Source organism: Misgurnus anguillicaudatus, chromosome 19 (assembly GCF_027580225.2).
Source record: "Misgurnus anguillicaudatus chromosome 19, ASM2758022v2, whole genome shotgun sequence".
NCBI lineage: Eukaryota > Metazoa > Chordata > Actinopteri > Cypriniformes > Cobitidae > Misgurnus > Misgurnus anguillicaudatus.
The window spans coordinates 26153601-26181508 of NC_073355.2; the positions used below are offsets into that span (position 1 = coordinate 26153601).

The window sequence follows — 27908 nt, forward strand, 5'->3', positions numbered from 1 at the left end:
TGTGTTGTTCTAAATTTAACACATCTCTGTGTTATTTTTGGAACAACACGCTTTTATTTTTATTTGAACTTAAAATCAACACGAAATTACACAAAATGTGTTAAAATAACACATAATGTGTTAAATGGGATAACACAAAACAATGTGTTAAAATTAACACATACAGGATGTGTTTTGTGTTATCCCATTTAACACATTATGTGTTATTTTAACACATTTTGTGTCATTTCGTGTTGATTTTGAGTTCAAATAAAAATAAAAGGGACAACACAAGTGTAAAAAGTGTAAGTAATGTTTAGTCATGAATCATGATTGCTTATAAGTAGCCTACAGACAAAATTAGGGCTTACGTGCAAAAAAAACCCCAATTGAATCAGCTATTTTTGTCCTTAGTTTCCTATAGTTATTTGTCCTGAAAGTTATAGCTTTTAATTTTATGTACAGATTCTCATCAATATTTTTTTATTTTTAATATGATTTTATAATACAAATGCATAAAGTAAAGTAAAACTATTATGTAAATACACAAATAAGATTTACAGAAAGCATTTTTAAAATTCTGCAAAATTCCATATTCAAAAATATGATGTCAAAAAACGCCACAATAATAATAATAATAATAATAATAATAATAATAATAATAATAATAATAATAATAATAATAATAATAATAATAATAATAATAATTTATTTGTAATTTCAAGTATAGCCATGGTTTAATAGCTTTTTGGTTTCTTTGAATCAGCAAGTCTAAAAAAAGAAAAAAAGAAATAATTAGTCTTTACTCTGGATCTGTGGATATAAAATTTGCTTAATAATCACAAAAAATGTAAGAACATCGTTCAAGAGCTACAGCTCAACAACATAATTCAGTTCTGACTCCTACGTCACAAATGTGTGCACTACATCTTGCGCGTCATCAAGCATGAAGTAAAAAGAGGAATAGCGCGCCCCCGAGCGTACGCAAAGTCTGACTGTACCACAGTTGTCATCTTGAACATGTTATGGAAATTATTAACGGAATGCGATACAATTTTGTCACAGATCATGCAAAAAATCGTAAACGCAAGTTTATCCCTGCACGTGCATTAACACGACGAACTTTTGGCTGGTTTTGAAGGAAGCGAGTTTATGGTTCCGGTGACGAGCTGCTTTTCTCTGTCAGGAAACTCACTGCGCGAAAGATTCATTCTAGCATTTGCTGTTTATCACCATCACAAGAAAGCTTGGACTAATGTCGACTAAAGATCTTATTTGCCGCTTACTGTCACCCAGATAACTTCAACGGGGTTTGGATAGCATATTTTCGCACTTTCGCTAAGTTTTAACTTGTCATGCAAGTTGCGCACATCAACGGAAAGCGGAATTTGTTCTCGAAGTTCAAGTAGCCTCTGGCTGTAATGCGCAGCATTTCTTTTGTCCACACCATCGGCAGTGGGATTTATGTGTCATTTTTCTAATACACTTTTTTTCGATTTTAGTTCGATAAAGTGGATACATAAGTGCTTGTCTCACAGTCACATGCCTTCATTCAAAAAGATTTGTCGCATAATAATGCTGAGATTGTCCAAGCATCCAGCTGAGGCTCGTTTTCTTTTTCATGTGCTTGTACAAACTTATTACCCACCGGTGTTGGATTGATGCATTTGCACGGACAGTAATCGTCGCCTTTCACTAAAAAGTGAAAACTATATTGAACTGACCAAGCACATCGAAGAAGAAAAAATTTGCAAACCTAGCAGGAAAAGAAGCCATCAAAATTACGGAAATCGCTTCGTCCTTTTCCTACAGTCTGCTGTTACAAATGGATTTTATTAAAGCAACACGCTTACCTCTGCATCACTAGTGTTATTACAAGACATCTGGAGTTTATTATTCAGATTTATTTGAGACTTTTTTATACAACAGTTATGTTGCAAATCTATAATGATAGAGTCAACGAAGCTTACCTTTCTTAATCTGTTAAACACGTTGTTCTTTGTCGCTTCGTGATTTATTTCATCCATATGACTGTTACTGTCACTCTCAGCGTAAACAGGTGATTGCGCATTTTGTGTTTTTAAGAAGTGTCAGCTTTTACCCCAGGAGCATAAAGTCACGGATGATATGGGAGACCCTCAGGTGCCCGCGCACCTGGACGCGCTTTAGCGATGGCAGTCTGTCCACTTTGGTGGAGGGACTGGATATCTGTTCACTGTCCAACTGCATTAACTGTGACTATAAAGTTTCCAAGAGAGGACTGAAAGCGGCTGAGGGCTCCCTCATCTGCATCTGTACTTCACCCAAAGTTCAGGTGAGCATTTTAACTGAGAGTTATTACAAGGTGGTCCCTATTTGCAACGTTTTAATATGGCGTAAGAAACACATCATGTTCAATTATCATTTTTGTACACTTACAGCATTATATCATTAGCTCACAATTATCCCCATCTGTGATACATTGACCTACTACACTCACCTAAAGGATTATTAGGAACACCTGTTGAATTTAATATAATGGTGTAATTGTGTGTGGGATGTTTTCTTGGCACACTTTAGGCCCCTTAGTGCCAATTGGGCATCGTTTAAATGCCACGGGCTACCTGAGCATTGTTTCTAACCATGTCCATCCCTTTATGACCACCATGTACCCATCCTCTGATGGCTACTTCCAGCAAGATAATGCACAATGTCTCAAAGCTCGAATCATTTCAAATTGGTTTCTTGAACATGGCAATGAGTTCACTGTACTAAAATGGCCCCCACAGTCACCAGATCTCACCCCAATAGAGCATCTTTGGGATGTGGTGGAACGGGAGCTTCGTGCCCTGGATGTGCATCCCACAAATCTCCATCAACTGCAAGATGCTATCCATATCAATATGGGCCAACATTTCTAAAGAATGCTTTCAGCACCTTGTTGAATCAATGCAAAGTAGAATTAAAGCAGTTCTAAAGGTGAAAGAGGGTCAAACACAGTATTAGTATGGTGTTTCTAATAATCCTTTAGGTGAGTGTATATTCACTAAATTTATTAACATCAGTTGCACCTTTTTATTTGATGGCACCCATGTGACTAATAGCAGATGGTTACTGCAAGCTATAGCAATCACCAGTACTGGATATCTGTGCAATAAGCACTATTTGCCATTGACTTCTTGTGCTGGGACTAGTTACTCATTTTTATAGCTGCTTAGTATGACAACTGAATCAAAAAACAAAGTATAGTACAGTATTTAATGCTGTTTATCAATTCATGCTACAGTATACAGTAGAATACATTAACAATGTGTAGTAATTACTATACTGTGTGGAGAAAGCCACCTACATAGGCCAAAAACATGCAGGTTAGGTAAATTGGAGATGCCAAATTGCCCTCCCCCAACATGTGTGGATGTGCTACACAACTTGTGTGTAAATTAACCAGTTCTCGCCATGAATATAACCATAAATGTTTGAATGGCATTAAGAATAAATAAATAAACAAACAAATAAACTATACTGTATCAGGGCCCAACATAAAGCCGGTGGACCGGGCAAGCGTGAGAGACATTCGGGCCAGTAGAAAGTGTTGTCACTTACCCGATTGGGCCAGTGCTTCACCCTCAGTCACTAAAATATATTTTAATCAATGTATATTGAACATCTTGGAAGCAGACATTTACTTGGGTAATACCCCAGACGAAAGAAACGATGCAACATTTTGCAGAGTTTGCTGTCAGTTTACAGGTAAAGCAGAAAAGTTGGGAGCCTTTTTTCATTGGAACATGTCTGTTGTATATGTATACAATTATATTTGACTTTTGAATTATTATTTTTAAATATGTGACACGGACCGGGCCAGTATAAAAAATTATTTGCGTTGAGGCCTGTATATACTACAGTAAACAAGTGTTACTACTGTTTACTATAGTAAATACTGAAGTGTGCTACAATGTATGTTTTCATGTGTTGGTTTCCCAGTTGTGGCATTTTCAGCAAGTTGTATGTATAGTATAGATTGTCAACAAAAGAAAACATTTAGGTTATTTTTGAATTTTGGCAACCAGCTTTTTTCTTTACCAGTGATGAGAAAATCCCTCACACATCTCCGGTGTTACCTTCCCCTGCTCTTGTGTCACAACATTGGCTCTCATACTTCATGGTCACTAAGCCTAACTTATACAGATCATGTCTGATCTGTTTGTTTGTGATTGTATTGCAACATCAGCTTTAGGCCAGTTGCTTTGATAAAACACTGCCGTTTCACATAAAAGAGCCGTTGATCTTACCAATCATACCCCAGAGCTTACAAAAGCATTTTTAGTCGATACAGTCCAGAGCGTTGGGAAGCCTAGGTGGGATTTGTGCCGTAAACCCCCCAAATCTCTTGCCGTATGCAAAGGCAACAGCCTTAAAGCCAACACCATGGCTGGGAAAACCAGCCACAGACTAAACAGCTGAAAATCAGGCAAGAGGAGTTCAGGGGCGGGAACAGTAAGAGAAATTTGTCGAGGTTCTGGTGAGCACTGGAAAAAGGATACAAGCAAAACAAAGCGAGCCCAGCTGAAAGGACCGATGCATGGCCTTCTCCTCTTGCCAGATTCCACACATTCTTACCAGAAGTTAATTAAGAACGGCAGAAAAAATGAGACTAAGGGTCAGGGACTGAATGAGTTGACTGTTCTGGTGTCTGTTGAATATAGATTTATGTATAGAAAGATGTCATCTGAGGCCAGCGGCTCTTACCGCAGTCAGTGTGGCCACCTGCGCACCACTAAGAATATTTGTCCGAATGAGCGCAAATGAATGATGTCTGACCCCTGTAATTGCTCACGGTTCAGTTGGAGCCGCGTGGCCAGAGGCACTGAAACAAACGTGCGCATGGGCACACGCGCCACTTAACACTTTGGTTAATCATTTCTACCCTGACCAGAAGTTTGGAGGGATGAGCCGTTCTCAGCAATGCCCAGTTTGTCCTTTCTCTTCTGGTCTGGTTGTAATTGGATCAGAAGAGAGTTTTGCAGGTCTGATGAAGCCCAGCAGTGAGACACGGGCAGGTAATGTCATTAGAAATGATGAAATCCTGTCTCGGCTTTGCATTTAAAGGTCAGAATATACTGAGGGAAGCAATCTAAGGACACCTTGCTTCTGTGCATGGATCACCTGATCCGAAATAATAACAAGTGCTTTGTATTTTACATTGTGGTTGCTTGATATGCAATTTTTACATGTTTGTATAAGGATACTCAATCTGAAGTTTGAGCAGTAAAATGTGAACTAGAACATACAGGTAAATATTTGAATCCTAAGTTGCATAACTTGGAGGTTAACTATGACTGTATATAGATTTTCAAACATGAACATTTTAAGTGAAACTATCATTTGGATATTTTTCGCAGAAGGATGCCAGAGAGTCTCTAGGTAAAGTTCATATTTTGTTTCTACACTGTTATTTCAAAGCACCAAATGGATGGTCAGGGGGGAATAAGTTATTACAGACTTGTAAATGACTATGTGATCTTGTTATTTTCATTTTTTCTATGATCTGACAGGGTTTAATTTAGAAAAATATGACAAAACAATGGATAAAATACAAAACATCAATGTGCAAAAATGTGCAATGTTATGCAATGTGCATCATGCTGTAATAAAAGTCACCCGTATGCATAGGCAAATATTGATGTGAAGTTTTGAAGATAGTAAATTGATGGAATTTATATAAAGCTGTTGCATTTTTAAGGTGGACTTTAATAGTTGGATCAGGTCTGTGGAGTTGAAATCTGGCACTTTTTAAAAATGCTAAATATTTCCTTCTTATTTTTCCTTTCGGCTGGAAGCTTTGTGCCAGGTTTCAATGTGCCAGCGGTGATCGGGTTACAGGCTCTCTTCTGTTTCTTACATGCTCTCACATGCATGCACGGCAGACGTTCTCAGCGTCTTGTTGCACATTCCATATGTAGTTTATTTCATGTAGCTACAGTACACTTCATAGGGTCAAATGAAAACATAGGTGGTAAACAGCATGCAATTCAAATATGCTTGTAAATGAAATGCCCTTATTTTATTGTTTTGGAGGATAGCAGTATAATGTTCAAAATTTCATTATTTTGTTTTAATAAAAACATTTATTTTAACTTTATAAGGTATAGTTCTGCAGGTGACGATTAATGGATTCCCACTTATTTCGTAGGACTTTCTAAGTAACCTAATTATTCTTTTACTTTTAGGACATTGATGGGTGTCGCAGCAGGACAGTGTGTGTGAGGACCTCAAAACGAGAGCAGAAACAGTTACACTGCCAAAATGAGTAAGTGCCCATTCATGATGGATGGTTTATCAAAAAATGAAAATTGTCATTTCCTCATACAAAACATTTTGCACACAGTATTTTTGTCCAAAAGTGTAATGTAACTGCAATTTGATGTTGGCCATCATTTGCACTGTATACGCACAACCGGCGCAACGTCATAGAATGTCTCTGAGCAGGTTCACGCCCACTTTTGGGGGAAATCAGACTAGACCTTCCATTGGCTTCCATTCAAAATAGCGGAACAAAGCAACCTTCGTACACAGCCGGCAGGCGTAAATAACTTATGAAATCACTCAGATTAAACATGTTGAGTAATTATCTGTCCACCCTGCCTGCCATAGAGCGCGAAAGATACATTAACACATTTAATTTGATCACTATTAAAACATGTCCCTTTCATTCTCACAGTGTCAAATTTGTGTAACAACGCTCCCTATTGGCCAGAGGTGTCTTACCCGGACATTTACTCGTACCTCATCGAGTCAACAGGGAAGCAAGTGAATGATTTTACTTTGTATTTATTTATGTCTTTATATTTAGAGTAATGAGTGCACTTTTCCGTCCAGTCATACAACTAACTGGCTTAGCGATATTTCCAGCAATCACTGGATGGCGTTGTTACACAAACTTGACGCTGTGAGAATGAAAGGGACATGTTTTTATATTGACTAAATTAAATGTGTTAATGTATCTTTCGGGCTCTATGGCAGGCAGGGTGGACAGATAAATACTCGACATGTTTAATCTGAGTGATTTCATAAGTTATTTACGCCTGCCGGCTGTGTAAAAACGTTGCTTTGTTCCGCTATTTTGAATGGAAGCCAATGGAAGGTCTGCTTTTTTATCCCCCAAAAAGGGCCGGTGATGAAATTTACAGTCAAGTTCCCGGATGTGCCGGTAGTCCGTATTGTATTTAAAGGTGCAGTGTGTAGATTTTAACGGCATGTAGTGGTGACGTTCGGTATTGCACCCCTCCCTTTCGAAGCACATAGAGAAGCTACGGTAGCCGTCACAGGACAAACATGTCACTGTTTGAGACAACATGGGCTGTTTCTCAAGAATTTCGAGGATGCTACGTCACCGACATCCGTCGAAGGACTGTTCCAATGTCGAGGATTCTTGGAATTGCAACCAAGGACTGAGTCCTTCATTCGAAAAATATCCCATATCCAGGAAAGGATGCATATGTGTATTGTGTATCCTTCGCACTCTCAAATCACCCACAATCCTATGCGCGCAGAGCCGAAAGCACACCTTTTTACTGACGTAATGACGCAATGACGTGCACTTGCTAGCCTGTTCCATGTATGTGTTCCCCAAATTCTAAAGAGGAGCCTCGCCTAGCCTCTGAAGGAAGTGTCCTGCCAAGGAAGTATTTTTGACATTGAGAAACGGCTATAGTGATGCACTTTATAGAGCAGTTTGTCCGTTTAGGGCAACTGTAGAAACAAAATGGCGGCTTTCATGTAAGGGGACACGCGGCTTATGCAGATAAAAACGGCTCATTCTAAGGTAATAAAAACAATACAGTTCATTTTGTCAGGTCTTTAAAGACCACTAAAAACATAGTTATCTATATTATATTGCATTGCTGTTTAAAGATCCTTCTAAAATGTACACACTGCACCTTTAAGTTTGATGTCATATTTAAGGCAAACTCCATAGGAGAAAGTGTAAGACACTTCAGCCAGTTTGGTGTTGCGCTGGAAACCACTTTGATTCCTGGAATTAAAAAGATGTAGAGAGATTGATGTTTGAGAAAGTTAGGAAAACATGGAGACAGACAGTGATGGCTCATGTTCTCAAGTGAACAAACACCTACACCCAGACGTTCAGTGATTTAGATGTTGAGAGATTGCTGTGTTTAGGTTGGTCTGTGTCATGTTCTCCCACCGGTTCTTAGTCTTTTTGAATAGATGGGGCTTCACTGTTTCTTTGTCTCTCTGGAGGTTTGTGAAGTCTGTCCAAACAACACACTGCGAAATTTTTCCCTGCGTGTGCAAGCTTAGCCAAGACACGGCTCGTTCTCACATCAAACATGAGAACAAAGTTCTCGAAAACACCGTCTCCTTCTTGCAGGGGTCGCGACATTGCCGCAGGTCTAGCTGTTTCAGTGTGTTTGTTCACCAAATAACCCAGAACATCCTCGCAGTTCATTTGCACCTTGAATGTAACTGTATAGCAAATTTCTACTCTATGCAGAATAACATCTGTTTAGTTCAAAGTAAAGCAATGAGCAGGTCCAGATGAATCTATTTAACGTTGCTGTAGTCTGCAACTTTGTAGTGTTATCAAAGAGTCAGTACGATGAAAAACAGGGGTGTCCAATGCTGCTCCCGGAGGGCCGGTGTCTCTGCAGAGTTTTGCTCCAACCGTAATCAAACACACCTGATCCAGCTAATCAACGTCTTACTAGGCAGACTAGAAACTTTCAGGCAGCTGTGTTGAGGGAAATTTCGGCTAAACTCTGCATGACACTGGCCTTCCAGGACTGAGTTTGGACACCTCTGCTTTATAAAGTAAAATTTTGAGAGCCGCTGCTGGGTGCACTAAGTGGACTTGTATGGTGGTGCCCCAACCCCTTCAGTTAAAAAAAACAAAATCATACACACGACTAAATTAGATGTTAGAATAAAACTACGAACTACAATTACACAAACATATTATTAATACTTTATACTGTATTTGTACATGTATCGTGTGTCAGTGACTGTTGTTGTATAGCTGCTAAAATCTTTCTGAAGCAGTGCTGAACATTGACACTGCAGCTTTCCTAACAACATTCAGCATTGTCCCTGTATTAAGTACAAAACATTAGAAATGAAAGAATGCTTGTGTGACATGGATGTTCATTTAAATCCAAGCCATTTTATTACTGTATGCACCTTGAAATAAGCAGTTCGTTATATAAAAAGCATGTAAGTAAATAAAAATTCAGCTTTAAAGGACAAGTTCGGTATTTTACACTTAAAGCCTTGTTTTCAGATTGTTTATGATGAAACAGAACGGTTTTGACTGAAATTTGGACATATGATGCTGGCCCGAGAATTTTCGGGTGTTTATTGTATCACCTCCCACCTCTACAATGGCTCTATAGGTGCACTGGAACAATACCTCCCAAAATGTATTAAAGTTTCGTCTACAAAGACGTGAAACCCACCGAGTGGTCAGGGGCGTCCACCGACATCCCCACACAAAAATCGCCGCAAAAGATGCCCTCCAACAGGTGTTTTAGCATTCGTTGTTAACTTGTGGACCTATTTTTCCAAACGCCTCACACCCGTACATTCTTCCGTTGAGAGCTTGAATAATATACACTCCAGCCCAGTTGGTGGCGATAATCCACCTTTGTCAATTGCAAGAATACAAACAAAGTTCCCGGCGCGGAGTAATACCATACCTCACAGCACATCTAATACAAGTCAATGGAGTTGGACAAAAACTACAATAAAACCTGTTAGAATGCGTCTTTTGCAGCAATTTTTGTGTGAGCATATCAGCGAAGACCCCCGACCACTCGGTGAGTTTCACGTCTTTGTAAACGAGAGTTTAATGCATTTTAGAAAGGATTGTTTCAGTGCACCTATAGAGCCATTGTAGAGATGGGAGGTGATACAATAAACACCCGAAAATTCTCGGGCCAGCATCACACGTCCAAATTTCAGTCAAAACCATTCTATTTCATCATAAACAATGTAAAAACAGGGCTTTAAGTGTAAAATACCGAACTTGTCCTTTAAGAAAACAGCCTTTGAATGCAGCAAATATCATATGTCCCATGTTTATGTGCTTATTCATAAAGTTATTTGATTGAAATCACACCCAAGCATTCAGATAAGCAAGCTTTTTTACTTCAATAGTAATTTACAAAGAAGGGCATAGTCTTAAAGCGACACTCCACTTAAAAAAAAAACTCAACTCAACATAAGGCCTGAGATTTTAATAGATGTGCATACACGGGTGTTTTTATGTTGGGTTTAAACTTGAATCGCTTTTTAAGTTTAAACAACTTATGTGACCTGCTCTTCATTTAGAGTTAGAATAAAATGTCTCTGGTTTCTAATGATATTATGTTTATATTTCTAACCAATGCCGAGATTTAATCAGTTAAATGTTGGCTGAATCTTCCCTTTTCACTCGTGCATAAAACTCAAAACATCTTTAGTGGTCCAAAATATACTTGTGTGTGTTTTATATTCACTGTCACTGTCTCTTTATTCAGATGAGAGACAGGCTCTCCATTCAATTATGAAGGATCTGGTGGCCCTGCAGATGACTAGGCGCCAGCCTTCGACAACCTATGACACGGCAAAACCCAAACCTGTCAGCACCGCCGGCTCTTCCAACAGAATGGTAGCACACATATGCAAATTAAAAATGAAACACATGTCCCCTTTACGGCCCCCCATGATGACTTCACTCTTTTTTCTCTTTCTGCTCAGGATGATGTCAGAATTAAGTTTGAATTCTGCGGTGAAAGAAGGTGAATTTCTTGAACTGGAATGTGCATGCATGTGTGTTTTGTTCAGTTTTTACATTTTGTTTTAAATGACAGTAAAGCTCAAATAGCTGTGCAAATAAACATAAAATACAAATGCCTGTTTGGTTCAAGACATTTGCACACCAGAAGGAATCTTTTATACACAAACACTGATACACACAAGCATCCTCTCTCTCACTACTCTGGCTGCTATCTCAGTGGAAAGGAAAGGACTGTGCTGTGGTTAGTTTTTGGCTGCCAGAGAGAGACCACAGCTATGCTAGGTGTGCATTCAGGAATCTGTGAGCTCTGCAGATCCCACTGTGTGTGTGACTTGACTTGGCTTGCCTGCTCCGATTACACATCTAGAGAAATTTCAGCATCCTGTTTGATGTCCTCACTCCGTGTGTGTGGCGCGTGTGTATATTTATGTGTGTTTGTAGGATTCTGATGTTTGGGCGGCCTGTGCAGTTTGAGGAAATCCAGCAGAAAGTCAAAACATTCTTCGGTCAGCAGTTAGACCTGCATTATATGAATAATGAGGTATTAATTCAGATGCACTCACTCATGTCTGACTGCTTTACGATTAGCTCATATGTTTTAATAATTACACCTTTGATGAAGTATTAATGTGCACTAATTCATTTTTGGAGCATCACTTCACAATAAGGGTTTATCTGCACTGTAAAAGGGTGTGTACACCAAGGCGTTTACGCCTGCGACCTGTGTATGTTTTAGGACGGTACACCTCTCAGAAAATGTACAAATAATTATCAATTTAAATGCTTAACTCTTTCACCGCAAGCGTTTTTTAAAAAAGTTGCCAGCCAGCACCAGCGTTTTTCATGATTTTCACCAAAGTTTAAATATTCTTTAAATATATAAACATACAATATACCAAATGAAAGAACAGACCCTCTGCTTTCAAACAAAAAAAAACGTTTCATCCTACCTTAAGTGGTTCTTTTGCAATCAGCTTTTGAATATGGGTAGGTTTCTGCAAAAACACCACATTTTGAGCAAAAAACAGAGATAATTCCATTTTTGTGACGGACTTTTCATAGAGATCCCATTCAGAGCGATCTTTAAAACAACACGGACATGCAGCAGCTTGCCATAGGGCAATACTTCCGGGTTTAAAAAGTTGCAGAAGGGCGCCACCTTGTGGATAATAGCGGTATTGCGGAAAGACGGAAAATCTCGTCATTGGCGGGGAAGCGTTTTCTCTTAATTGACGAGATATCTCGAGAGATATCTCGTCAATGGCGGTGAAAGAGTTAACAACCATTAAGAGCATTGGATTCGCTAGACAAAAGCTTAAAGCAACACTATGTAGTTTTTTTTTACATTTAAATAATGTCTCTAAAATTATTTCAGTGATAGAACAACTTTTAACTGGACAAATTGTACTGTTGCTGCAACCTGAGCAGCCTCCTAGCTGCTACAAGCACACTTTGAAAGTGGCGGTGGAGGGTAGGAAACGAAACACAGCCCCGCCCCTCGCCCCGCCCCTCCCCCCGCCTGCAGAAGAGTGTCTGATACCAGGCACTGTTGCACTTTTCAACCACATGGGGGAGCTGTAAGTCATTTTTACATGGAAACTACATAGTGTTGCTTTAATGTTCTTATTTTTACGAAAACCTCATTTGGACAGCACATCTTTACTGTCTAAGCCTGCATCTCAATTTATTCAACTACGGGCTAGTGTCAACTGAAATTGTGCGTTGCATTAATCGCACGTTAATAAAATGAGTGGCGTTAAAATGAATTTGCGTTAACGCGTTAATTTGGACAGCCCTACTTTTAATACATGGTTTAGCAATCGTGCAACTTTAAATGCATTTGTTTGTTTTTTTGCTTGCATTGTTGTTTGCAGCTGTCAATTCCCCTGCGCAGTCAGGATGACTTGGATAAAGCCATTGATCTGTTGGATCGCAGTTCAAACATGAAGAGCATCAAGATCATGCTGCTGACACAGGAACTAAGCAATGTGAGACTCAAATATGTAATGCTGGATTTTAATATAGACCAATAGGCATAATAAATTGAATAAGATAGCGGTGTTTACCAGACTGGCCAGTGACTTAAAGATAGTGATTGTAAAATAATGATGCCTTTGCTGTTTTTTGTAATTGTATTTTAATATTAAAAACATAAACTATGAATTTCATCCTTTATACTATGTATAACACATTTTATTGTTTATACCGTATAGTTGGGATCCATTATACAGGGTTTGAACCTTAAGGGCCTTGCTAGGGTGGATGGGTAATAAACATTGTTCCAGCTGCAAAAGCATAATTCTGTAGGAAACACTGATTTATTGGTTTAATTTTGTACATCTGTCTGTGTGTGTTGTGTATAGGCCTCTTCTCCATCTCATCACACCGTGTGCAAGCAGGTCCGCATTAAAACCTCACAGTCCACTGGCGATGTCAGTACCGTATACCAGTCCTCAGAACCCAGAGGACGCCACCACTCGACCAGTAAGTCAAACACGTACAAACTGCTGTGCAAAATCAAATTTCAATCTGACTTGCTTTTCTTATCTATCTTCTATGCCCTGGTCTGTTTCTCTTTCATTCTCTCTCTGGCCTGCTCTCTCTCTCTCCTTCACTTTCTGTTGTTTCTCTGACTTCCTCTGTGAGAAGTGGGTCCTCTTCCTTTTCCTGTCCACCATCACTGGCTGCTCCACAATGGTTCGCTGGCTCCCGGCCAATCAGATTGCGAGACACTATTAGCACGGTGGACCAATGGCCTGTTTTAGAAATAGTGTGTGTTTTGGGGGAAGGGGAGGTTGTTGCAGCTTGTAGGGACGTCTGGAGAAAGTGCAAGTTCCTAGAGGCTCTTTGGCAAAAGGAAAAAGATGTTTGTTTATATTTGTCTTTAATAGCATGATTCAGCTGTTCTGCTTTTAGATCCTGCTATTGTATAACATTGCTGAAGTTATTGGCTAGCTTCTTTACTTTTGACTACAATTGCAGATTGTTTCGATTACATCATGCAGCCTGTGTTAGTGCGTCAGCCTGATCAGATTTTAGCGTTACTAAAATCAAGATGCTTAATATATGACTGCACCATTAACAATTATCAGTGACTGGATTCTAATATTAGTTTTTCCTTTGTGAATTATTTCAGTATTGCTATGTAGCTACGAAACTAATGAAATATGAAATTTCATTCTTTTATGAAATGTTATGTCTGTTCAACATCATCTTGATCTCGCACAGGCTCTCAGAACACTGGGCGCAGTTCTCCTCCCCCTGGTTACGTTCCTGAGCGCCAACAGCGAATTGCACGCCAGGGATCCTACACCAGTATCAATAGTGAGGGGGAGTTCATACCTGAAACCAGTGACCAGTGTGTGAGTTGACCAATACATATACAGATACTCAAGGGTTCACGTTTGGTTTGTGTGTTGCATGTTATATGTTCTTCTAACCTAGTTAATTTTACATCCAGTATTTCCAGTAATGTGTGTTCATAGAAAACAAAGAGACAAAGTCATTTGTCTGCCTATGTTGTGAGAAATCGGGTGTACTTTATGACCCAGGAGTAAGCTGCACGATATGCATGACCTGCGCTCACAGCAATCGCAGCAGAAACAAACAGAGTAAGGGGCCAGTCACACCAAAAGCGTTTATGGCAGTTGCAGGCGCCTTTTTTGAATGATATTCTATGGGCAGGGCGCGTTTGCGCGCTGTTTATGCGCGCCGAGCTCCTTGCGTTTTTTTGCCGCATGCTGCGCATGCGTTTTTGAAGGAGCGCTGAGAGCGGAGAAGTGCCCGACGTCATTCGTGTCTTTCCATTGTCCAATATCGAATGAGGGCAGAGGCGGGCCTTACGTTGTGGTGAGGGAAGTTTACAGTCTCCAGACTCCACTCGAAGAACCAGACTCCACTCGCTCACTCTCTCCTGTATGTTTGTGCACCTCTGATCCTCAAACAAGGTCAGAGCAAGCGTCCTCTTTTTAAAGTTTCTGCTAATATGACAGTTAACAGCAAAAGAGCGCTCACGCTTCAATATTTGATTGACAAAACAGCTGACTCAGTGGTTGCTTACCAATATGAAAAGCCGCGTCGCACTGCCTCTTTTTTTTAAAAAGGCAAGCGTTTAAAGTGCTTTTGGTGTGACTGGCCCCTAAAAGGAGATTTAAACTCATCAGATCACATCATTTTAATGGAAAATGAATAGAAAAGATGGACATGTCTGAAGAAATATTAAGTAAACATGCGTCAGTACAACTAGATTTCCCTAAATGTAAACATTTTTTTAAAATTTAAATTCAGTCAGTGAAGCACTGTCTCCACAAACACATGGGATCAGACGTGAATGAATGTGTTTGTCTCATGTTATTGCTTAAATTGGTTGATGCAGGACAAGGGATTTTGAGCTGTGACAATGGCACGTTTATACAGTAATCAAAAAATTACTTTGCAATACTAATTGTTGGACATTTTTATTCTGGTTAACCATCAGTGATGCGCAGGTCAATGTATAAACAACCCAACGTTTTCAATTAGCCTGCCCGTAACTCGGACCGCATAAAAAACACGTGTTGAGTGCTGCGAGTCAACCACCTCTAACTTAGCTAGCTACAGCCAGTTAAAAGATAGCATGGCAGGTGCAGGAGACACCACGCAAGCTGCTCTTTACATGCTCTTATCCGTTTATATGTGTGTATATACATATATATCTCCCAAGGGTTTTTCCCTCCTAGGACTTTTTTTTATTTCCTCTGCTAAACAGCCCGGGTTTTTTTTCTCCTAGGGTTTTTTTACCCCGGGGAGGCAGCCTTCTTGGGCTTAACTTAGCTTCCTCTTCTAGACGTTACATTAGTAATACGCTCGCTTATAATGTCGAGTCATAGCCTCAGCAAATGTGACTGCTTATGGTATCGTGTATTATGTTGTGCTATCTGTCGTTTTTTTGTGCTTTTACTGCTTCTATTAATGTAAAGCTGCTTTAAAACAATTAAGTATTGTGAAAAGCGCTATATAAATAAAATTGAATTGAATTGAATTGAATGGGAAACAAAAAACAGCACGCGCATTTAGCTGGACTCAATCAGAACAGAGCATGCGTGCGTGTAAAGCAGAGCGGCGTCTATGACAGGATCGGTCATTTTTTCTGAACTGAGATCCGTTTAAGTTTCACAACAACTTATTTCAGTTGCTTAAGAGTTATGAAAACAGCATTTAAACATGACTAATTTGGGGAATATTCTCACAATCTTGTCTGATGGTAATAAAAGCGCGTTTTTAAGGTGCAAAGTACTGACAGATGTTTATCTGACAGGAAGTTTTGTTTTATCAGGTATGTGCGTGTATCATATTTTTCCACTAGCAGCACGACTAAAATGGCAGGGCATCTCCGGGTTCAAGGTCAGATATTATATTTCATAAAAGTCTAGTCTAAAAATGGCATAGCATTTTTTTGTGCTTTAAAAAAATGTAAAAATCGAAAATGTAATCGAATCAAGGATTTGGAGAATCGTGACACCCCAAGTTAATATGCATCTTTATTTCAAACGACCCGACCGACCGCGACCCGAATATTATAAAAAAATATTTTTGGATGACTCGTTACCGGGGGTGACCGCAGGCACCCGCTCATTTTGGATCAACCCGCGCATCACTGTTTACTGGGTTATTCGTTACATCTCTAGTCATATACTGGATATCGTAGGAGTTCAAGCTCTTTAAGAAAATACAAGTATGGACTTAAGCCCAAAGTATAGTCTGTTTTTTATGCGTTCACAAACGTACGTGCATGGTTGAATACACAACCTTGCAAAGTATAGTTTATTTGACTTGTCTGTACTCAGACGTTCATCACATCCGCATTGCGACAAAATGCAATGCATCTCCTGTATGACTTCAAAAATCTGGCAGTGCCAGTACGCATGCACTTTCGATGACAAAAATTGCGTTACACACATTCAATTCAATAAAATTTTATTTATGTTGCGCTTTTTACAATTGTTTACTTGTTTCAAAGCAGCTTTACATTAATAAATGCAGAAGAAAATGCAAAAAAAATCGATGGATAACATAAGCAGCAGAGTACAGCAGCTTAGATTAAACCGTAACACATTGTACACAGACCCTCGCATGCTTGTAAAAAGTTTAGCAGACACCAGATTTACTTGTATTTCTAATTTGCCTGTGTTTTAAGGTGCTGGATCCCTGGAGCAGTGCAGAAAACTCTGTGTCCGGCAGCTGTCAGTCGCTGGACAGCAACTCTGAAAGGTAAGGAAATCCTGAGAGGTACAATGTAAGATGTACCTTAATGATGATATAATGATCAATGTTTAACTCTTGTGCCTCATAGCCCCTCACTCAGAAAACCTCGTACACACAGAATTAAGAGTTATCCTGACAACCGGCAGGACTGTTCAGGTGCGTTTAACAAAACACAGGTTTAAATGTATAGAGATCGATCTTGATCTGTGGTTTCACAGTCCTTTTACCCAATTCCCCTTCTCTCTTTCTCCTTTTTTAGACCGGGAAAACCATGTTTATGATAAGATTGTGGGGAAGGGAGGGACGTACCCCCGGAGGTATCACGTGTCCCTGCACCATAAAGACCACAGTGAAGGTACAACCCACAGTCTGTGTACAGTCAAATTTATCATTGCTCGAAAGCTGCGTTTCCTAAACTGTTCGCTCAGCGGAATCTCGTGACCTAAATAAATAACTTGAATTCCCCTGAGATTTGAAGACAGGGTAACTTATCTATAAATATGCTTTCCTGAAAGCATATGGTTTTAGACAAGAGCATGGGCTTATTCACAGGAAACAAACAAACTGATCAAATGTAAAAAAATGACTATAAACGTGTTGAGTCACTTTGAATAAAGCATTGATCAAACACATATTTAAATATGATATATTTAGCTATTGCCAATTATTTTAGGTACCTTATCTAAGTCAAGCAGTTTAATTAATAATTTTGATAATGTGTTTGAAGTTTATTGTTAATCCACGTCTGAAAAATATAAATATACGTTTGATAAAGTTCCGGTCTCAACTATATATACTATGTATAACACGTACATAATGTTTATGTATATAATGTAAATGCATAATGTGTAGATATAAACAGTACTGTGCAAAAGTCTTAGGCCACCATGCCAGAATTAGATTTGTTGTTGTTGCAATGTTATAGTGATCATATATAATTATTTTCAGTCTCTTTAATAGAATACATCCAGAAAATACAAAAAAAATGTGTATGTAGTATTAAAAACTGAATAAAAATGTAAACTGATGTGTTAAGTTTTAAGGGTAAACTCCCATTCCACTTGAGCAATAGCAGGAAACTGCAGGATATCTTAAACCTAAATAAAATAAAATCCTAATTTTAAAGAAATTAGTATTTTTACTTCATTCTGCTCAAAAAGATCAAGATGTGTTTAGTTTCAAGAGAGGTCACACGATGCCTAAAGAAGATGTTTAGTCCTGAAAATTAAATTTTTGTATTTTTTTGTACATAATTCTAGGGATGCACCGATATGAAAATTTTGGCCGATAACTCTTTATATTTGGGGGCCGATAACCGATATCTATAGGCCGATAAATATTCATATTAATTATACAATGAAAAACTCCCAGACCGCGGACATCTTGTCTTTGCGCTAGACTAGCATACACTTCTTAAGCCCGCAACATGTGTCATCTTCGTGCTATGTCACAGAAAGCACCAATCAAAACTCCACATGGCCAGCAATGAGCAAGTGAAGTGGTTCAACAAACCCAAATAATCCATCATTTATCGGCTTTCATTTATCTGCCTAATTTTGCTATCAGACCGATAACCGATAATATAAAAAATAAGCAGTTATCGGCCGATAACGATATGTCTGCCGATATATCGTGCATCCCTACATATTTCCTATATTTTCTGTTTGTATTTTAATAAAATAGATTGAAAAAGAAATATGGATGGGCCTAAGACTTTTGCACAGAACTCTATATAAACAAATGAAGAGTTTGGTTCCAAAACGCGATAAACGCCATTTTTTAAAAAGCGAGTTACTGCCAAAACCAGAATTATATCAGGTCAATATTTAAAAGTAAAATCTTAATTTTACCCAAAATCCAATATCCGCCGTGTTATTTTGTCATCTTTTCTCCCTTTTTTCCCCAAAACGCAATAAACGCCACTCCTCCTTTTCTGCAGAATGCAATAAATCCGCTCAACCAATCACAGCACACCATTTCACGCATTGAAAACAAACAATGGCGGCGCGTTGAGTACACAGAATCCTAGTTTTCCTCATCTACTTTGTACTTCGTGATCAACAAACGGAAAAGAACCGTAATCAACATCAAATAATTTTATTAGCCGGTTGCTTGTTCTCCCAACAGCATCAATCTTATGAAAAACTTTCCATTATTTTACATTATTTAAGTCAACGAATATCGAGCAGGACCAAAACATTTGAGCTGATCGCTGTCAAAAAAGTTCAGCGACATCGTCCCAAGTATAACCGGAGCAATGACAGTGTTCTTAATATGACAAAGTAAGTGTTGTCATGGATTTATTGCATTTTGGGGAAAAAATAATTTGTTTTTATAATAAATCTTTGAAAATCAAGTTAAGGATTTGAATTTTTTATGTTTTTATAACCTAAAGATGCTATGTGAAAATTTGTAACAGAAAATAGTGGTTTTCATCTTGTCACTTTCTTGGTATAGAAAACACGTTTTTACTAGGGCTGTGAATCGATTAAAATTTTTAATCTAATTAATTACATACTCTGTGATTAATTAATCTAAATTAATCGCCTACATAATTTTGCTGTGAAAGTATTAAATATTTATGTAATATGCTAAGGAAATAAAGTGCCTCAGGAAGATTATTTACCAAAAGTTTAACAGTGCCATATCAATTGCAGGGCTTTTTTGTGCAATTGAACATAAACCTTAAATAAAGAACCCGACAGGTGGATGACATCAAAGTACCGCGAGAGCATTTAGGAAGCAGTCTTCTGTTATGATTTCTCGAACTGCTCTCACGGGATTTGGATGTCATCTGCTTCTTGGTTCTTGTGGCGCCACATAAAGTGTACTCACTAGTTTAAAAAACCCGTTTTATCAGCCACTGGTTAGATCAACGTAGCAGTCAAAAACGGGACGCGAGTAATCACGTACTAGAGAAATCATTTACCCACAAAATACAGGACACCTATACTGTGCAAAGACATACGTTAATTGGCTGTTTGGTTTTCTGATCCCAATCTTCATCATTCCGCTAAGCCAAGTCAATCTCCATTGGTCCATACACCTTTATCGATCTCCAAAACATCGGAGCCTTCCTGCATTATAAGTATGTCCATGCTAGCTGAAATAAAGTTTTACCTCATCTTACGCGCTACAGCCAGAAAACCCGGAGTGGATCCGGTGCGTAGTGATTACAGAAAGCTTACAGTGGAGAGAGGAACGTGAGTTTGCTCCACTCCAGGCTTTGATCACATCCCACTTAAAAAGATGAATACACGTCGTCTTTATGAAAAGTGAATTTAATAATTTTGCAATTCCGTGTAACGACGGGGAACTTTACTCCATGTGCTTTGTATGATGTGGTACTTTAGAGTGGACAAACTCTATGATATGCAAATTCTGTGCTGCAGGAGTTGCATACTTTATTTTTATCATCACTTCCATCAGGCCGTTTTTTTTTTATAAGTAAATGTTCCAGTCAATGATCCAGTCACCGCCAGCGCGTTCTCGTCTACCTCCTTTATTTTACAGTCAAATGGTGGCTAGAATGTATCCAGGTTCAAAGGTCAATACGGAATGGATTAATCTGCGTTATTTTTTTTAACGCGTTATTTTTTCTCAGATTAATTAATCGAATTAATGCGTTATTTTCACAGCCCTAGTTTTTACAGAAATTAGTAAAAATGGATTTATAGCGTTTTGGAACCAAACTCTTCAAATATAAACAATGGTTATTCACAGGTCGACGGACATTTCCACGGATCCGCCGTCCTCAGGGTAACCTGTTTACTTTGGTGCCATCACGGCGATCGCTAAACGGCAGTGAAGAGAGTGTGGGGAGCTGGCAACTGGTTGATGCTAAGGCTAGACTTCGCCCACAGGACCGTCCAGTCCCTCATAAGTGTACGTATGATATAGATTATTCTGTTATTGGTACTTTTTAGTTTTGTGCTAAATATAAATGTTTAAACTGTTTAAAATACTCATCTATGTGAAATTCTGTGCGTGTTTGTAGCCCCTACAGCTCCGTTGACGTGGCGCAGAGGGAAATTGCTGGGTCAGGGGGCTTTTGGGAGAGTGTATCTATGCTATGATGTAGACACAGGCAGAGAACTTGCAGCAAAACAGGTTCATTTTGACCCTGCCAGTCCAGAAACCAGCAAGGTACCACACACACACACACACACACACACACACACACACACACACACACACACACACACACACACGATCAAACCTTTGAAGCTATTTTAGTATATTAGTATGGCCCTCTCAAACCCAATTTATATGTGTGTGTCAGTTTTGCCGTGTAGCCTACGTATAGATGCTACGCACACCTCTCCAATAATGCAAATGCAAGCACATTAATTGGTCTGCAAGAACCCCCCTATTCAGGTCAAAACAATTTGCATTGCATTTCCACTTGCAATGGTAAAAACTAAGTTGAGGAACTATATTTAACAAATCACTGCTGATGCTTCTCCAACAATGTACCAGCTGCCTCTTCTTGGGCTTTTTGCACTTCGACATGAACAGCAACTCAGAAGTATAAATGACAACCGACTCGTAACCTATGGTACAGATGGCAAAGTATAAGTCACGCTTTTTAGCCAAAATGGTTTTTAATATTTTGGTATTGTTATTTAATTTACCTTGCATTTAAATCTAACCCTAACAAAACCTGCCGCTATTAGATTTGAAGAAAACATGATTTGCATGACTTATAACATAAAACTTTCTAATAAATCATATTTTCCCCAGTGATCTGCTAGATTACAAGCTTGTTTTTTTCTCGTGATTCGTGTCTCTGTCTTTCTCAAACTTTCCCCCCCGCTTTAAATCTTTTCCTGTCTGCCATTGCAAAAACATGTAGTGTCACTTCCTGTATCTGTGCGTGATTGTGTGTGTAGGACTGGAGGGGGTTGCAAGGCGAAGGGAAGCGAGTAGTCTAACAACACATTTCTCATAACTCATGCCCTCACTTGACACAAGCACACACACACTTGGCTCAAAAGCAAACAATCTTAGTCTCCAGGATGTTCGTGCTCTCTTAACCCCAAAAAACATGGGCACAGAGGGCTGTTTGGGTTTTGTGTGCTGCGGTCTCAAATGTTTTTAAGAAGAACTTCCACCTACCTGCTGTGGTCACAGCCGTTGGGTCGTCGCGTGACTTTTGCCCCTCTTTCTGCAGGAGGTGAGCGCTTTGGAGTGTGAGATACAGCTGTTGAAGAACCTGCACCATGAGCGGATCGTCCAGTACTATGGTTGCCTTCGAGACCACAATGAAAAGACCCTTACCATTTTCATGGAGTATATGCCAGGGGTGAGTTTTGATGGCCATCAAGTGTTGTGTCATTGAAGGGTTAGATATATTGAATTATTTTCCCCCTGCCTTTCACTCCACAGGGCTCAGTCAAAGACCAGCTAAAGGCGTATGGGGCTTTGACAGAAAATGTGACGCGCAAGTACACCAGACAGATCCTGGAGGGCATGTCTTACCTGCACAGTAACATGATAGTCCACAGGGACATCAAAGGTACCGTTTACAAATAGACTTTCCTTTTAAAGTTTTCTAGTTGTTTGAAGAATCAAGTCAAACCGTTGCAGTTTTTAAACCTTCGATAGTTGCTGAGCATCGCTGTCATATCCTATGTATAATATTAGTAAACAGGATATTTTCATGCTAAGCAGATACCTCGTAAATCTTTGTGTACACGTACTAAAGGAAAGAGTGAAACCAAAGGCCCATTGCATGCTAACTGCGCTCCTTCCTGTTGATGATTGTGCATTCAGGTGCCAACATCCTGCGAGATTCAGCAGGCAACGTGAAGCTGGGAGATTTTGGCGCTAGTAAGCGGCTTCAAACCATTTGCATGTCCAGCACCGGGATCCGTTCTGTTACGGGAACACCGTACTGGATGAGTCCAGAGGTCATTAGCGGAGAGGGGTACGGTCGGAAAGCTGATGTTTGGTGAGAGCAATTTTATGTAAAATGAAGTAAATGTAAAAAAATAAGAAATGCTTGCATCTTAAGGAGGTTTTGTGTATCCCTGGCTGTGAACTTCGAGCTAAAGTCACTTTTATTGTGATTTGCTGTTTTTAAAGTAATTTTATATAATGTAAAGAACATTCTGCGAAAATAAAACCTTGATATCTTTAATATTTACTGAGTAAGATTAAAATCAAACTTTTATGCTTCTAATCTCATAGTTAGTTTATAACACTTAAGCCTGGATTTCACAGACAGGCAGTGGCGGCTCGTGACTGCTCATCCGAGGGGTGCAAATTTAAAATATGTGTTCAGAGTGGCGTGTCTTGCTTGTGTTTTCAAAATATATGTTTGTTGCGTCATGTGAAACAAAATACATGCAAGACAGTCCCTTAACAGAAAACTCTGATTACGCATGAGTTTATGCGGGTATCTGGCAAACACGAGCGTCTCTTTTATCATAAACCCTTTAGACGCGTCTGCAGCAGGCACTTATTTTGACAAGACACATGATGCACATAGGATCACTCAACGCGCAGAACACATATTTTGAAATTACCAACCACACACATGACGGGCTACATACATGATGTGACAAACTTCGCATCGAGTGCCCTCGAAAAAAGAAGTCACTGGCCGCCACTGCAGACAGGGTCACGTATTTAAATTATTAAGTGGTTATAGTTTCTAGTTCCTACTTTAGAAAAAGTGCACAGCATTTTCCGTTATTAATTATGGGAATCTTAAAGCTTCATACCTTCAAAATCTTATTTACTGGATTGGGGAAAACAGCTGGGGTATGTAGGAGTGAACATTTTGTGGTGTGATGTTTGGCATCATTACAGTAATATAAAACACACCATGTAGAGAATGAAAACAACGAATCTGCCCTGCTTGGATGCATGAATTTAACAACATGAGGATCACATTGTATGATAAATTGTTTATTAAGCATTTTGCATTAGAGCCACTATACTCACTTGTTTGTGATTTATTTTCAAATTTATTAATGTCCAATTCTTGGATTATTAAGGGCCTGTTTTTATGAAAAATGTTATTTTTTATTTTTTTAAATCAAGTAATATCAAGGGACACACTTGCACATAATTGGGAGTGGTTTACAATTGCTTAGGGATTCCCCAGACTAAACTGATTGGACCGTCTCCCATCAGGTCAAAGAGTGTTGTGATTGGCTAAAAGTCAGCTTGTAAGAGCAAGCTGGAAAGTTTGTTGCTGTCTGGGTCTGCGCACACACCAACCTCTCATTGGCTTTATCACTACTTAGCGGTGCAGGCACCAAAACCACACTTTAATTATCAACAGCACTAAATGTGAATGTTTCCACCAAAACATTCCTGCGAAGTTTCCATACTTACAGTCAATGGTTTGATATAGGCCGCATGGATAACATGTTTAGCAGTTTTATGTACTATATTCATTTGAAACGCATTTAATGTAATCACATTACTCAAATGGCGCTTTCCCGGATAGGGCTTGTCCTAGTCCCAGACTAAAATGCATGTTTGAGCTACTTTAATTTCAAAACACCTTGTACTGACATATTTTAACATATATTAGTGCCATTGTTTGTCTCAAGATGCACACCACTATAGATTTTTGTAAGGTACGTTGGTAAAAACGACTTAAAGGATTAGTCCATTTTCTTTAAAAAAATCCAGATAACTCACCACCATGTCATCCAAAATGTTGATGTCTTTCTGTGTTCAGTCGAGAAGAAATTATGTTTTTTGAGGAAAACATTCCAGGATTTTTCTCATTTTAATGGACTTTAATGGACCCCCAGGGTCTTATTTAGCGAAACATTGTCATTTTTGGCAAGAAAAATAAAAAATATTAACTTTTAAACCACAACATCTCTTCTTTCTCCGGCTGTTGGATGAGCCAGCGCGAACTCACGTAGTTGCGTAATGACGTTGGAAGGTCACGTGTTACATATATGAAACACACATTTGCGGACCATTTTAAACAATAAACTGACACAAAGACATTAATTAGTATTAGTATACAACAACATTGGAACGCTCCTCTTTCTCCACACTTGGGCGTAGGTTCGCATCCGTCATTCGTGACCTGTTGACGTGATGACGTATTACGTGAGGTCGAGCTGGCGCGTCACATGACCTGAGATAGTTGAGATGTTGTGGTTAAAAGTGCATATTTTTTATTTTTCTTTCCAAAAATGACAAAATAAGACCCTTATGCCTCATTTGAGATCGTTTAGAGTCCTTTAAAACTGTTAAGTGTTGGCATCCATTAAAGTCCATTAAAATGAGAAAAATCCTGGAATGTTTTTCTCAAAGAACATAATTTCTTTTTGACTGAATAAAGAAAGACATCAACAGTTTGGATGACATGGTGGTGAGTAAATTATCTGGATTTTTTTAAAGAAAATGGACTAATCCTTATAATGTCCTAAAATAACTTAGGCCTAGTTCAGGATTAATCTAAACCCTGTCCAAAGAGTCTAATAATTCAAGGTTTAATGATGAACTAACTGTAGAATATTAAACAGCATTATGTCATTTTTCCTAAATTTAAGGAGTCTCGGCTGCACTGTGGTGGAGATGTTAACGGAAAAGCCCCCATGGGCTGAATACGAAGCCATGGCAGCCATATTTAAGATCGCCACTCAGCCTACCAACCCTCAGCTTCCCTCTCACATCTCCGAGCACACGCGCGACTTTCTCCGCTGCATCTTTGTGGAGGCCAAGTACCGACCGAGTGCAGAGGAGTTGCTCAGACATCCCTTCTCCCAGATCTTGTGTTGAGGAGGTCAAACGTCTATCCAGCTGCTTCCACCAGTTAAAGGGCCTCAGAGGAACAAGTCTCTCTTTTTAGGGGTCATTAGAAGACTCAAGCCATGATAAGCTGAGTATCAAAGGCAATCGACTTTTCCAAAACATGTGGCCTGCTAGCACCCAGTCAGCTGTTGGCAGGATGAGGTCACGCAAGTTTTATTTATAAGGGTCTCTGCAACAGCAGGGGGCACTACAGGATACTTTACACATTTCTGTTTGAGGAATAAACAGATCACTCAACAGGATAAGCAGATGCAACAAATATAATTTTGTTGGACTGAGCGGCTTTAAACTGCACTCTTCATTATTATAATTGCCAGACTTTTCTCTTTTAAAGCCTGCATGGTTTATCTCTCACACTTAAAAGCAGACATCAAGAATGTCTCCCAGTAATGAATGTTGTACACCGGGACTATTCATCTTTGGTCCTGGAAGGCCACTTCAGAGTTTAGTTTCAAATAAAACACACCTGCTTGCAATATAAGTAACCCTGAAGACCTTGTTTGATGAGGGCTGGAACAAGGTAGTGATTCTCCAGGACCAAAAGTGAATAGGTCTTAAAGGTGGGGTGCATGATCTCTGAAAGCCAATGTTGACATTTGAAATCACCTAAACAAACACGCCCCTACCCTAATAGAATCTGGAGCTTAATTTGATAGACCCGCCCCACACATATGCAACGATAGAGACAGAGCGCAGTTATGCTAATTTGAGGGCCACACCCACCGGGGGGAACACGGTCCGGCCGTCTCCATTGACTTTGTGTTGCGAGGGGTTGCCTCCTTGTCATTTCTGGCTTGTAACAAAGGCAGAATGGTGCCTGGGAGCTGCTGTGTTGCAGGGTGTACAGCTAGCAAGCCAAGTAACCCAGAAATAAGTTTTTTTCGAGCTGTAAAACCCAGCCTTTTAGGAGAAAAAAGTGGATCGCCAACTACGTTTACCTCTAGTGGGTGCAGTTCTACTAATGGGAGTACTATGAAAAGTTGCCCGTTTTCCACTTTTGTGTTTTTAAACGCTCACATTTTAGGCTCGACAGCTTATAAAAACGTATTTCTGTTTTTTTGGCTTGTTGGCTGTACACCTTGTCACACAGCAGCTTTTATGGGTATTGTTCTGTTTTTGTTGTAAGCCGGAGATGACGGGGAGGCGGCCTCTCGCGGTGCAGGGTCAATGGAGACGGATGGATTGGTTTTCAGGTTATGACGCGTTGCGCTCTGTCTCTGTCTGTTAGTAGACACGCCCCTTACTGCTGATTGGCTACAAGTGTGTTTTGTTAGTCGGCCCGACTCGCTTTTCCAAGTGTTTTTCAAAAATCATGCACCCCACCTTTAAACAGCCCAGATTAAAATCCTCAAATTTCCCCTTTTATACAGAAATCACAGCTATTATCCTTTTGTCCCTCTGTCCCAATCTCCATGGTTTAATGTTATAGGAAATTTAATAAGTCTGCATTGAAGGTCCTATGGAAGTCAGTGTATCTGTTGCACTTAAATTTGTAAATGCCTCAGGCTTTTATCGACTTCATGTCGATAAAAGCTAGGATTGCTCGAGGTCAAGCTAGGATTGTTTTTCATAAAATTGTGTACCTCGATTTGTCCCTTCTCTGAAAAGGTTTTAGTCTGTTACAAAATGCAGATAACTCTTATTGATAAAGAGGTTATAGTGTTAAGAAGAGTTTTGTACATTAATGTGCCTCCTCTCCTGTAGAGGGCAGCAGTAAAGTGCTTATCATGCAGCTATTCTCACTAATAATATTCTCTCAAAGAGATTCCCATGGTGATGAAATGTTAAATCGGGAGTCGTGTAGGGCAGTGGTCACCAACCATGTTAATGGAGATCAACTTCCAACCCCAATCAAACACACCTGAACCTGCTAATCGAGCTTTTACGGCTACCTAAACATAGAGGCAGGTGGATCTACAGGGACAGGGTTGGTGACCACTGGTGTATTTTGTTAGTGAACTGGTTATTTTATCGAGAGCACGTTTAGGTGTACATTAGTTTTCTCTCAAACTCAGCCAAAGGAAACTTCGATATTAAGTGTTGTGCCTTAAACGTATGGCAGTATATTAGACTCATTTGGATCAAATGCACTTTTGTTAAATGAATGTTGAATTTATCG

The 27908-nt window shown here is 39.3% G+C and overlaps 1 protein-coding gene across 3 annotated transcripts; it reads left to right on the top strand.

The window, feature by feature from the left end:
* The first annotated feature begins 916 nt into the window (after positions 1–916).
* Positions 917–26293, top strand: map3k3 (mitogen-activated protein kinase kinase kinase 3). 3 transcript variants are annotated; one of them, XM_055193980.2, is made up of 17 exons: positions 917–2293; positions 6189–6268; positions 10494–10624; positions 10714–10754; positions 11195–11294; positions 12628–12741; positions 13117–13237; positions 13982–14115; positions 16929–17002; positions 17085–17152; positions 17256–17351; positions 20720–20881; positions 20994–21142; positions 22170–22301; positions 22385–22514; positions 22772–22949; positions 25528–26293. In XM_055193980.2, exons 2-17 carry the CDS (start codon positions 6265–6267, stop codon positions 25754–25756), a joined length of 1863 nt encoding a protein of 620 aa, XP_055049955.1. In that variant the 5' UTR covers positions 917–2293; positions 6189–6264; the 3' UTR covers positions 25757–26293. The 3 variants fall into 3 exon arrangements, with proteins under 3 accessions (XP_055049955.1, XP_055049954.1, XP_055049953.1); XM_055193979.2 differs by lacking the exon at positions 917–2293 and adding an exon at positions 5354–5382; XM_055193978.2 differs by lacking the exon at positions 917–2293 and having other exon boundaries at positions 5782–6268.
* The last annotated feature ends 1615 nt before the right edge of the window (positions 26294–27908 follow it).

Bases quoted from the DNA above. Each gene is read 5' to 3' on its own strand.
- map3k3 (XM_055193980.2), top strand. The intron at 10,755-11,194 runs GTGAATTTCTTG...GTGTGTTTGTAG, and splicing joins GAATTCTGCGGTGAAAGAAG to GATTCTGATGTTTGGGCGGC. The intron at 21,143-22,169 runs GTACCACACACA...CTCTTTCTGCAG, and splicing joins CCAGTCCAGAAACCAGCAAG to GAGGTGAGCGCTTTGGAGTG.